Source organism: Lissotriton helveticus, chromosome 11 (assembly GCF_964261635.1).
Source record: "Lissotriton helveticus chromosome 11, aLisHel1.1, whole genome shotgun sequence".
NCBI classification, from domain to species: domain Eukaryota; kingdom Metazoa; phylum Chordata; class Amphibia; order Caudata; family Salamandridae; genus Lissotriton; species Lissotriton helveticus.
The window spans coordinates 973,304,311-973,316,947 of record NC_136072.1 but is presented as its reverse complement, the minus strand read 5'-3'; the positions used below and the strand labels follow the sequence as shown (position 1 = coordinate 973,316,947).

Here is a 12,637-nt window from a genome sequence, read left to right as displayed (position 1 = left end):
AAGTTTTTAAAAAAATGTAGGTAAGATGTGAGGGACAATTTGGCATCTGAATCCATTATCTTGGTGGTCTGAATCCCACTTCATCAGATGGATAGTCACAGACTGCACCAGTAACACAACTGACGTCATTCACCACTTATAACACAACTTGATCAGCATCCAAGTCTATTTCATTTTCCTTAACAACTTTCAATTTGCAACACTTGGCAATGTGTCCCTTTTTTGAAAAATGTTTGTACATTGGCTTGACAACAGGGCAATCTTTAGAATTTGCAAAATGACTCAGACTACCACATCTGGAGCATACATTATTAGTTTTAACATTTCAATTGAAAGATTTTTTCCTGGCTAGTGTTCACCAACTGTATGGGTGAAGAATGATCCTTTTGTTTCTGTATTTCTTTAAGACACATCAAGGAATGTTCTTTGACTATTAATATTATTTCACTTAATGTGGGTAATTCCTGGACCACAGTTCCTCCTTGGTTTTATAAGAATTACATTACAACATAAATTGATCTCTTATCCTTTCTCCAACACTCATGCTCAAATTACACGAAGAAGCTAATTTTTCTAAAGTGGTAACAAAATCTTTAAGATTCCAGAATCTTGTTTCATTCTACCAAAATAAAATCTCTCTCAAATGATATAGATCTTAGATAGATAGTAATCGGCAAGCCACCTAATAGCCTTCTCAAATTCATTACCAGCATGACTTCAATCACCATTCTCATGTTTTTCAGATTTTGAGAGATTTTTTTAAACTTCCGGCCACTCAGTTCCCAAACAGTGAAGTAACATGGCAATTTACCTTTCTGGTGACATATTCGAGCAACAAACCTTGAAATAATTAATGAACACTTTTTTCCATTTGGCCCATGCAAGCACCGGTACACGTGGCGAAGCCAGAAAAAGACGGGGTAGGTGAAACATTCTGCATTATGCCAAAAATGTAACTTTGCAAAACACTTCAGACTCTTGAAGAAATGAAATTGGAAAGTGCGTTCACAAGACTGGAGATGCGTGATTGCCCGGAGGAAGCAAGATGGTGGCAGAGTGAGTCGGCCGTAGGCAGATCCCGAGGTGACGGCATTATTCTTTAAAAAAGTATGAGATGAAAGGCTAGAATGACAAGCCCCCAAGTGGAAAGCAGAGGAGCAAGTGGCTGTGCCGAGACTGGTCGAACCTTACCTGGATTGAAGTGCTGGGTTGTGGTGCTGGTGGAGCTCACAGAACTGCTGATTGCCAGCTGCAGTGGCTTGGAGGAGAAACTGACCCACACCACAATGTGGAGCAGCGGGGACAGATCCTCAACCTGATCGAACAATATGGGCCCTAAAGCAGGCGCAAAAGGTAGAGGTGCGGTACACCAAGTCGGCCACCAGGAATCCCCACAGAGAAGTGCGTCAGAGTCTGAGACAGCTTCCGCTATGGCTCAGGGACGCAGGCAGAATACCTAGGCGGGGAATCTCCCTGACGGGAAGGGGAGGGGCGCGGGTGCGCAGCCTCAGCCACTTCGCACCACCATCACAGTCATCGACATGCTCAGGGGAGCAGGGAGCAGCTCCACAGTACAAGGAGCAGATCAGCGGAGTGAGCGGACAGAGACCCCTGATTAAGCAAGTGGTCAATGTATGATACAGGCTGGTAAGCCACCCATGGGTCAAGGTGAGCTGGGGGGACTCTGGAGGATGAGACATTGAATTTGCACACAAAAGGGTGGCTTTGAAGCCGTGCCCCAGGAGAACCTTATTGATGAACAAATACAGCATGGTGGGGAAACCAAGCTCAGGAAATAGGGCTGGCAGTGCTTATCGAAGAGATTCCGGGCAAGGCAGGTAGTGGAGGAATACGGCAAGATACAGGGGTATCTGTGACAGGTCAAGAGGAAATAAGCCAACCGGTGGACCAACTAAGAAAAGAGAAACTAACTAAGAAGGGGAAGAACTTGGGAAAAAGGGATCCAATGAGGGCCTGAATTATCTACCAGGGGCAGTTGAGTGGAACCCTCCCATACAAGAGCCTAGGGGGAAGCCAAAACCCGGGAGACTCTTAAAGATCTATAGAACCCCACAGGTTCGCGAGAAAAGGGATATTGACTCGGAGGTGAAAGATCATTTCTCACTATTAGATGCCACATGGTCAGAACTGGGGTCAGATACTCAGAATCAAGTGAGGAGAACAGTGCATCTGGCTTTGGCACTGGAGGCAAGGATACTTTTGTTACTAAACGGAAGATATACTTCAGAGTGGGCAGAATTTACTATCAGAGGCAAAAGGATCTGAGGCGGGATTATTCCCTCAGAGATCAATTGGTGGGGGACAGCAACAAAACCCCCAGCGAAGAATCTTCTGCAACACTCCCAACATTGGAATCCATTCTGCAGGGTGTAGTCGCTCACCGGGAAGAAGCTCATATGGAGAGCAAACGCTCACAGAATGCCACCGGTAAACTTCAAGGGGTGGTAAGGAAAGTCGCAGGAACCTGTAATGCTATCAGCGACCGGATGACGGATTTGGAGTCAAGAACAGCTTCTCTGGACATGTACATAACAGGCTCAAAGGGGCAAGTAGAAGCCCACGAAGCACAACTTACGGATATCCAGTGAAAGCTAGAAGAGAGTGAAAATCGCCAGAGAAGAAATAATTTGCGGTTCCTGGGCATTCCAGAGGGAAAGGAGCGGTCGGATGCACGAATATATATGGTGCAGCTATTGCAGAAATCCTTCCCAGAATTGGAAGGCTGAAATTGGCCTCAGGAAATACAAAGGGCGCATCGAGTTCTGTTTACTATCTGTCAGCCAGCTTGTCCAGAAGCCAAACCACGGGCATTCCTAGTCTACTTCGGAAATTACTTACTGAGACAAAATGTGTTCGAAAAGGCAAGACCAGAAGCACAGCGAGCTGCAGATGGGTTTCTGTTTTTTACTAGACCACACTTTTGCCATATCACTGTGGAACGTTGCGGGCGCCTGCCCCCAAATGATCAATTACTGTCAGGAGAAAGGTGCACAGGCTTTTCTTCTAAATCAGGCCCAACTGAAAGTAATCTGGAATAATCAGACTAGATTCTTCACATCGGAGATCAAGGCGAAAGAGTTTTTAAACGCAGGGGGGAGATGACTTTTTTTTCCCTTCAACTTTGACTATGGTGCAGAAACTACTCGACTGATTCAGGAGTAATCTTGACTAAATAGTGTTTCAAGTATAGAGTGATAAGCTGCTTGTCTTTTTCATGCGTTTTGATTGTTTTCTTTCTTTTTTTTTCTTTTCCTCACTGCTCTTAGTATGGCAGGGTAGGCAATAATAGATAAAAGTGTGAGGCAATATTAAAGGCACTGGGGGGTTCATAAAGTCACATATATGTATTACACATGTCACCATTGGGAGGGCACCACCGTCATCAGCCACAGACCTAGACAGGTCTGTCGCTTCACAAGGCAGGGAGGGGGAGGTTGGGGAGGGCAGGTGGGGAGAAGTGGGGGTGGAGAGGGGAGCAAAATATTCAGAAAAAGCAGATCATTGCTGTAATTTAAAGAGGCAAGCCAGAGTTAATTTGAAAGAATGGTTCAAGGGGCAACCCATGCAGCAAGGAAATTATACGGATGGGTAGGCTGACTATTTGCTCTGTAAATATTGGGGGCTTGAATGCTAGGGGTAAAGGAGGCAGGACAGGTGAGGTGCTAAGATCACTGGGCGCTGATATCACATGCCAACAAGAAACCCGTATCCCTTGGCAAAAGAGAGGGTTCAACATCATCCCAGGGTATATCCAGGTAATCTGCTCATCCCAGTCTACCACGACTAGAGGCATTGCAATCCATGTCTCCAATCAGATGCCACCCATTAAGCGAACTCTATCGGATAAATGGGGTAGGTGGGCGATCAACTCAATACCAAGTGGCTTAACATTATGCACAATCTACGGGTCGAATTTAGATGATTCGGACTTGTCAGAACTAGAACTCAAACTGGCCTCCTGGCCATCCCCCCTTATTATCTGTGGTGATTATAATATCCATTTAGATACAAATGGCTCTGTTACGGGAGGGTATCGGGGGAGGAAGCCACATGTTTTTAAAGCATTAAAGGCTCTAGTGGACAGTCATGAGCTAGTGGATATGTGGTCTTATAAAAAATCAGGGGACCCAGGGTGCACCTATTTTTCGTGTCCACATTGGAAGTACATCAGGCTTGACTACTTTTATGCCTCCGCCTCTCTTATAGAGGGGGCCAACGGTGCAGAGTAGAAATATCACCGCAAAATATTGTGGGACAGAAATATCGCCGCAAAAATATCGTGGGGAAGAAATATTGACAACAAAAATATAGTTGACAAGAATATCGACGGACAGGTAAGTAATATCGATAACATGAATATCTTTGTAATAAATCATTCAGAATGAGGGTTTCTTATTATGTGGAAACATGTGGAACTATGTGGAAGCAGCTTAAGTCCTACAAAATCCCAAATACAGGTACTAGCATATGGCTACCAGCATGTAGCAGTGAAAGGCATTCAAAGGCCTAACAACAAAGGAGTGGAATACAGGAAACTATACAACAATTTCCAACAATTTCAACAATTACATCAAGCCAAACCCAGAGAGGGAATTGTATAAAGCCGTGCATCATGTGGTCGTATAAGACAAACAGCAGACCAGAGACAGCTGTGCTGTGAATACCTTGCAGTATAAGGTAGTACAGGACACACATAAGCACACAGATAACATTAAAGAGTATCTACAACCATCTGTTGGCAGATCATATGCAATAGTCCAAAAACAGAGGAGAAGAATTACGCCCAGCCACAGACAGTATAGTGTACATAGAGAGGAGGGGCAACCCGTCCACGGATACTGAGACCCTACTTAGAAACAGACTAACTGATACAAAGTTATAGTGTGAGAAAACCAAAACCTCAAAGACAGTGTTTGTACGTGAGGATATAAAACAGCAGAACACCAAGGGCCAAAGGTGTGGAGGACATGAAATCTTGTAACAGTACAAAACTGTAACCGTCGAGAGACGCAGGTAGAGCAAACCTTCAAGCACGTGACCGTGCCAAAGAGTCAGAATCCAAAGTTAGACGTGCAGAATACCTGTCAGCGCGTGACAGCACACGACAACCGGAAACCGAGAGACAGACAGGCAGATTACGCGGCACCGTGCGACAGTGTAAAAACCAGACAAAGGCCCAGATTAAGCCGTCGGGTTGCTAACAGTAGGCGACAGTTTAAAACGTCAGCGCAGAGGTGCGGAACACCTTGCAGCACGTGACAGCGTAAGACACAACATTATGGAGATAAAGCTGCTGAATGCGTGGTGCACGTGCCAGAATGACACACTTAAAGCTGGGAGATAAAACAGAACGTATTTTTCTGTCACTGCCCTGACTTTGAATATATAATTGAATAGAGGGTATCAACCAGGTACTGCGCTGACTCTACATGTTAACGACGCCTCGTGGACGTGTGAATTTAAAGGCACAGACCAGTTTCACTAGCACTGCATCTGTAGACATGCCAGCAGGGCGGACTGTGTTGCTTTGTATTGTTTAGTAGCGGATGATGCGCCCACTCTCCCTCCTGGATTCTCCTTCTCGGCCCTCTGCCCCCACGCGCCTCTCCACTCACGCGCAGGCTCCCCCCTCCTCTGTCTTCAGTCTCAGCTTCCAAGCCCACGCTCATCGCTGGCGCTGGAGGAGCATTGCATCTCCGCGGCCGGTCCTAGCTGCTGTGTGAGGACGGCGACAGCGCAGCGCGCGTGCGGGAAACAGGAGCCCACCACAGACCCTCTCCCCCGGGGCCGGGGGACCATGGCCCGCTGTGGACTGTGCTGGAGTCCGGGACTCCCCGCCCTCCTCCTCCTGCTCCTGGCAGCAGGGACACGGGCTGCCCCCGGAGGTAAGAGATCAGAGGAGCGTGGTCGGTACTCTGCAGGAGCGGGCTCGTGCCGACGCCGGCTCCCGGTGCCCACTGTGCACAGCGGTGCTCCCTCGCCTCTCCCCGTGGCGGAGCTTTGCCTCACTCCCGGCTCTTGTTGCTCTGTTCCGGGTTATTATAGGTTCATCCTCCGTGCATCTTTGCTGCCGAATCTCTGTACACCTGCACTGCTATCTCCCTCGTGTGTGAATCCCTGTGCACCTGCACTGCTCTCTCCCTCTGTGTGAATCTATGCACACCTGCACTGCTCTCTCCCTCTGTGTGTATCTATGCACACATGAACTGCTCTCTCCCTCTGTGTGTGAATCTCTGTACACCTGTACTGTTCTCTCCTTCTGTGTGTGAATCTCTGTACACCTGCACTGTTCTCTCCCTCTGTGTGTGAATCTCTGTACACCTGCATTGTTCTCTCCCTCTGTGTGTGAATCTCTGTACACCTGCACTGCTCTCTCCCTCTGTGTGTGAATCTCTGTACACCTGCACTGCTCTCTCCCTCTGTGTGTGAATCCTTGTGCACCTGCACTGCTCTCTCCCTCTGTGTGAATCTATGCACACATGAACTGCTCTCTCCCTCTGTGTGTATCTATGCACACATGAACTGCTCTCTCCCTCTGTGTGTGAATCTCTGTACACCTGCACTGTTCTCTCCTTCTGTGTGTGAATCTCTGTACACCTGCACTGTTCTCTCCCTCTGTGTGTGAATCTCTGTACATCTGCATTGTTCTCTCCCTCTGTGTGTGAATCTCTGTACACCTGCACTGCTCTCTCCCTCTGTGTGTGAATCCCTGTGCACCTGCACTGCTCTCTCCCTCTGTGTGAATCTATGCGCACCTGCACTGCTCTCTCCTCTGTGTGAATCTATGCACACATGCACTGCTCTCTCCCTCAGTGTGTGAATCTCTGTACACCTGCACTGTTCTCTCCTTCTGTGTGTGAATCTCTGCACACCTGCTCTGCGCTCTCCCTCTGTGTGTGAATCTCTGTGCACCTGCACTGCTCTCTCCGTGTGTGAATCCCTGTGCACCTGGACTGCTCTCTCCCTCTGTGTGTGAATCTCTGTGCAGCTGCACTGATCCCCCCCTTGTGTGTGAATCTCTGTACACCTGCACTGCTCTCTCCTTCTGTGTGAATGTATGCACACCTGCACTGCTCTCTCCCTCTGTGTGAATCTATGCACACCTGCAATGCTCTCTGTCTCTGTGTGAATCCCCGCGCACCTGCACTGCTCTCTCCCTCTGTGTGTGAATCTCTGTACACCTGCACTGCTCTTTCCCTCTGTGTGTGAATCTCTGCACACCAGCACTGCCCTCTCCCTCTGTGTGAATCCCTGCACACCTGCACTGGTCTCTCCATTTGTGTGTGAATCTATGCACACCTGCACTGCTCTCTCTCTCTCTGTGAATCTATGTGCACCTGCACTGCTCTCGCCCTGTGCGTGAACCTCTGTGCACCTGCACTGCTCTCTCCCTCTGTGTGTGACTCTCTGTGCACACCTGCACTGCTCCCTCACTGTGTGTGAATCCATGTGCACCTGCACTGCTCTCTCCTTCTGTGTGTGAATCTCTGTACACCTGCACTGTGTGTGCATCTCTGTACACCTGCTCTGCTCTCTCTCTCTGTATGTGAATCTCTGCACACCTGCACTGCTCTCTCCCTCTGTATGTGAATTTCTGCACACCTGCACTGCTCTCTCCCTCTGTATGTGAATCTCTGCACACCTGCACTGCTCTCTCCCTCTGTATGTGAATTTCTGCACACCTGCACTGCTCTCTCCCTCTGTATTTGAATCTCTGCACACCTGCACTGCTCTCTCCCTCTGTATGTGAATCTCTGCACACCTGCACTGTTCTCTCCCTCTGTGTGTGAATCTCTGTACACATGCACTGCTCTCTCCCTCTGTTTGTGGTTCCCTCTCCCGGTACACGTGCGCCTCTCTCCTTCTACACACGAGCTGCTCACATCTGTGTTCTTCTTTCTTCGCATGGCCTTCCGCGCTGTTCCGCGTGCATATGTTCCTATGCCCTGTATATCGTGTGATCTTATTATCAATAATTTCACAGTGATCGTCTGTGCCTCACCTTGTTGCTCTATCCATTTACACATGCATCCTTTCTCCCGTGCCTGCACCTTTCTAACCCTTTACCTGAAATTCCCTCCTGTCACCTGTGCTGTCTCCTTGCACGTGAGATGTCACCCCTATGCACGTGTGCTGCTCTGCCCCTCTACATTGTCTGCTCTCTGAGCGAAGGCTGTTCATATGTTCACACGTGCCCTTTCCCCCTGCACTGTGCAGCTCTGCCCACGAGCTTGTGCTCTTACTCTCTACCCCGGATGTTGTGCTTGCTTTGTGCTCTTTCCGCACTTGTGCCTTCTTTCTTGGTACTCCTCGCCCCCGCTTCACCCACGTGCATTCACTTCAGCCCCCTGTACACGTGGTGCTCTGTCTCTGCACGAGACCCCTCTCTCTTCCTGCCCTTGCTGCTGATCCCTGGACATGCACTCCCCTTTCCCTGTACCATTGGTGGTGCATCCCTATAATGTACTACCCCCTATACCTGTGTTTTCCTTACACTCTTCATGCCACATCCTGCACATATATTACTCAATATACACGTGCTCCTTGTTCTCAGTACCTCTCTTCTTCCACCCCTGCATATGTGTGTTCTCTTCCTCCTATACCTGTTCTGCCCAGTTCCGCTGTTTCCTCTCCTCCCTAGTCATGTTCAAGTGTAACTCCCTATTGCTTTGATGTGGACCCCCGAGCTCCTGGTCTATTCCCCTGCACCTGTGCTGCCGTCCCATGAGGGGAGGTTCTTTACTCCTGTACCAATGCTTGTTGTCTCTGTACACTCAGGATGTAGAACCTCTTCGGCTTCCTGTGCTTGAAAACTGGGGCCTCCTTAGCCTTTCTAGCCTCTGTTACTATTTCATTCCTTTGCTGTGAGGCTGAACTGAGCACCCAGAGAGGCACTAAAGACTTTATTTGCACCTCTCCTTGTAGGATGATGGTTCGGTGATCGTTTTGCAATTAATTCAATAAGATTCTCATGTTCTGTTTTTGTGTGTTTTATGTCCTATTGTCTATTTCTGATTGTTGAGTTTCACAGCGCCTGCTTTTAATTGTTGATAATCTGTTCTCCATTTTAATTGTTAGGCTCCTCGGTGTCTGTTTTTGTTTGCTGAGAGCTCAAATGCTTATTTTTGTTTTTATAGGTCCCATCGTCCTTGCTTATTTTTAAAGATCCCATTAACTGTTTCAGTTTGTTTGTGGTGCTAATGCCGCTTTTGATTGCCTACTCCCCTCGTTTTGTTTATTGAAAGTCCCACACCCAACATGTTTGTTGAAACAAAAAATCCCTCGTTGTCTTTGCTCAAGGTCCCATTGCCTGTTTTTCTTTGTTGAGGATGGTATTGCATGTTATTTCTTTGTTGACAGTGCCATTGCCGGTTTGAGCGTATTGAAAGAAACATTCGCTAGTTGTATTTTTGAAGATCCGATTTCTTGTTTTATTTCTTTAAGGTGCCATCTCCTGTTTGCGTCTGTGGTAAGCCACACTGGCTCTTGTGTTTGTTGAAGGCATCATTGCCTGAGTACTATTATCCGTGTGTGCTTTGACCCCTTGTGCAGCTCGACCTGTCAGCATCCTCTCGTCAGATTTCGCCTCCTCATCGTGGCTGTAATGCTATGAGTGATTGAAGGAGCTTTCTCTGGCTGTGTAATAGGTTATTGATTATTTTACACCAACATTTTTTACATAATGATAATGCATTTCTCCTGGAAAACTTGGAACTAACTGAAGTTGTGCTATGGGGGCTACTCATCTGCTGTTTATCTGTCTGATCATCTGCTTCCTGCATCTTCACTGTTAGAGCATCCCTAGTGTGGCATACTCTCACAGTTACCATTGATGCATGGGTGACGCTTACCCAGCTACATTATTAAGTGAAGCAGGCATACTAGGCTTCGCTCTATTTGCATTAGGCCTTCGCCCAGATGTAATGTAATGAACCTCATTCGTACGAGCCACTTACTGAGTCATACTGCACATTCAACCTAAATGTGTCTGACAGTAAAAACATCCACGCGAGCATATACAGATGTTTATGCCATGGCAGTGGAAATAAATAAGGCCCAATAGAATGTCATGCAGAACAACTGTACTTATAAGCTCATTTACATATTTATTAATACAGTGCAAGGTCAGGCTCGAGGTTATTACCACAGCACAACAATTATGACACGAACAAAGAAATCACTTAATTGAGGCACAGATTGCATATTTCATTTTCTTTACATGTGGAACCAACTTTCGTTATGGTTAAGAGGCCTCCTGTGCATTCAATGTACTGCTCAAATGTAACCTCTAGCATCCTGATTTGCGTAATTATTTATTTAAACAAATATAGTGAGGACATGTCATGACATGGACCATATATGCAGATGTGCAGTGTGTAATCTGAGATGTATTACCACTGTCGGGGGGCGGGGGAGGCACCAAGACCATTGGAAGCTTCCCCTCTCCTGAGTCTTGCCCCCCACACCCCCGTGCATATGCATATATACTATAGAGTTCGTGTTTATTCATCTCAGCCGCTATAGTATGTTTGTTAATGTCCTGCTTGGCAAGAAGTAAGGAGTTCCTTTCCTCACCACCTGCATTACTTATTAACGTGCTGTGTAGTACTTTCTGTTCTGGTTATGAGCTGAAGACAAGCCTGGGGTTTACACATTGCCCACCCCATGTTTTCTCGCAGGTCTTGTTATTGCAAATGTCCGAGCTGAGATGTCGATAGGCCTGAATATGACTGAATACGTGGAATATTAGAATGATTTCCCCATAGATCGTTGTCTAGATGTAGCCTACACTGTAGCATGTGGCTCATTTGGTTCATTTTCATACAGTGATTGATTGTGAAAGGAGCAGAACAGGCAGTCCTCTCCCTAGCCCGCTTTATTATTTTAATTACAAGTGTATTGATGTATTGTGGTTCTTCTAAAAAGGAGTGCCTGTTTTCCTCCATCTCACTGGCTACTTATCACGAATGACAATTTTACAGGAGTTGCATTTATGATCAGGATAATGAAACCAGAGAGTGTGATAATCTGAAACGTGAATTACCACTTAAGAGCCTTCTGCTTTGCACCAGCCCCCTTGTAGCTTCATTATTGACACTGGCGCACCCTATACACACACATATTTGCATAATGGTGTTCAGCCTCTGAGTCAAAATGTGTGATGGGTTGTGGGGACCGGCCTGGCATGTTTCTTGCTTCTTGGTGCTGGGGAGCGGGGGAGGGGTCCATTTTTCAATATTCAGTATCATGTAATTGAATTAACAAGGACCACTTGCAATCACATTTTAGGGATACACTTTCTAAATCAGTGTTTGGGAATTGTAGGAGGAACAACAGTTGGGGATCAAATATTACACAGCTCTGCACCATTCAGGCTCATCGATTGGAAGAGCCTCTTAAGGAGGTTCTTGAGCTTAAAATTCCTGTTGAGATGTAGGTGCCTCAGGTCAAACATGTACATTAAACTCTACTGCTTTGTATGGGTGATGTACAGTGATAATGTGTTGACTGAGGGTGGAGTGCATGTAAGCACACATTGATGTGTGTAGTCATACATTCACATCTGTGCACACATATTTGATTTGTGCATCCTATTTCCACCACATATCAGCAGTGAAAGGGGCATGATAACTTCAGTTATATTTGTGTGAACATGACCAGTGTGTGCACTGTGTGTTGCTGTGGTTAAATACTGAGACACGAAGGATAATTCGAGACTGCCTTGAACAATAGTGAGCGTTACTTCTAAAGCTAGGAGTTGGAGGTACACTAAGAGACGCGTACACGTTTAAAGTTAATAACTGTTTTCCTTCAGAAAATCAATTTCTGAAAGGTGTGCTGTGAATGGCGTAAGGCTTGATTTAAAGATTGGTGGTTGGGTACCTCATCATACACTTGAGAATACCGTCCCCCTTATTATAAATAGGGGTGGATGGAACTTGCAGAGTTTCACTTAGCGGCATTCAATGGAGTTGCATGAAAACACACTGGTCATGTTCACACAGATAAAATCTGTGAAGTTCTGTGAATGGGTGGAATTAGGCATGTTCCGCTGCTCATGATGATTTTTAGCACAGGAAGCTCGATCTGTGGTGAAAAATCAGCACAAACTGCACCACGCCGCACACCAGAAAAGGCTGCTTCTCAAGTCGATTTTGCCACCACTTGAGTAGATTTTCTATAGGAGTGGAAGCTTTCTGATAGCAAAGGGTCATGACTGCCGCGTTGTGGAATCCTCACTAGGTTCCCTACTAGCGAACGAAAATCACACTAGGGTATGCCAAATTTTGTTTGCATTCGCCAACTTACCATTGGTGAACTGCGCACAAGAAATAACTCTGCCACGTGGCAGTTGATGGAATTTGGCTGAAACTACGCTTTACACGTGTACTGCGGAGTGGCCAAAACTCCACCAACTCCGCCCACAGAGCAGAATTTACCACCCACCACTAATTAGAAAAGGATTATATCCTAATGCACTTGTAATAAGGTGCATGGAATATCCCTCACACTGGAAAAGGTGAACCCATCCGTCAAACTCTAAATCAGGCCCAAACTTGTTAATTTTGTAAACCAGGCCAATGTAAAGTAGAACTACTACAGTACAGTGGCAGAC

General features: G+C 46.6%; 1 protein-coding gene across 2 annotated transcripts in view; it reads left to right on the top strand.

Annotated features, from left to right (window-relative positions):
- Positions 1-5,731: 5,731 nt before the first annotated feature.
- The window catches only part of SEZ6L (seizure related 6 homolog like), a 1,424,144-nt gene continuing 1,417,238 nt past the window's right edge, over positions 5,732-12,637 (top strand). For both annotated transcript variants that reach the window (XM_078667320.1, XM_078667319.1), the window contains exon 1: positions 5,732-5,906. In XM_078667320.1, coding sequence (XP_078523446.1) covers positions 5,819-5,906 — 88 coding nt within the window. In that variant the 5' untranslated portion in view covers positions 5,732-5,818. The remainder of the gene's footprint in view (positions 5,907-12,637) is intronic.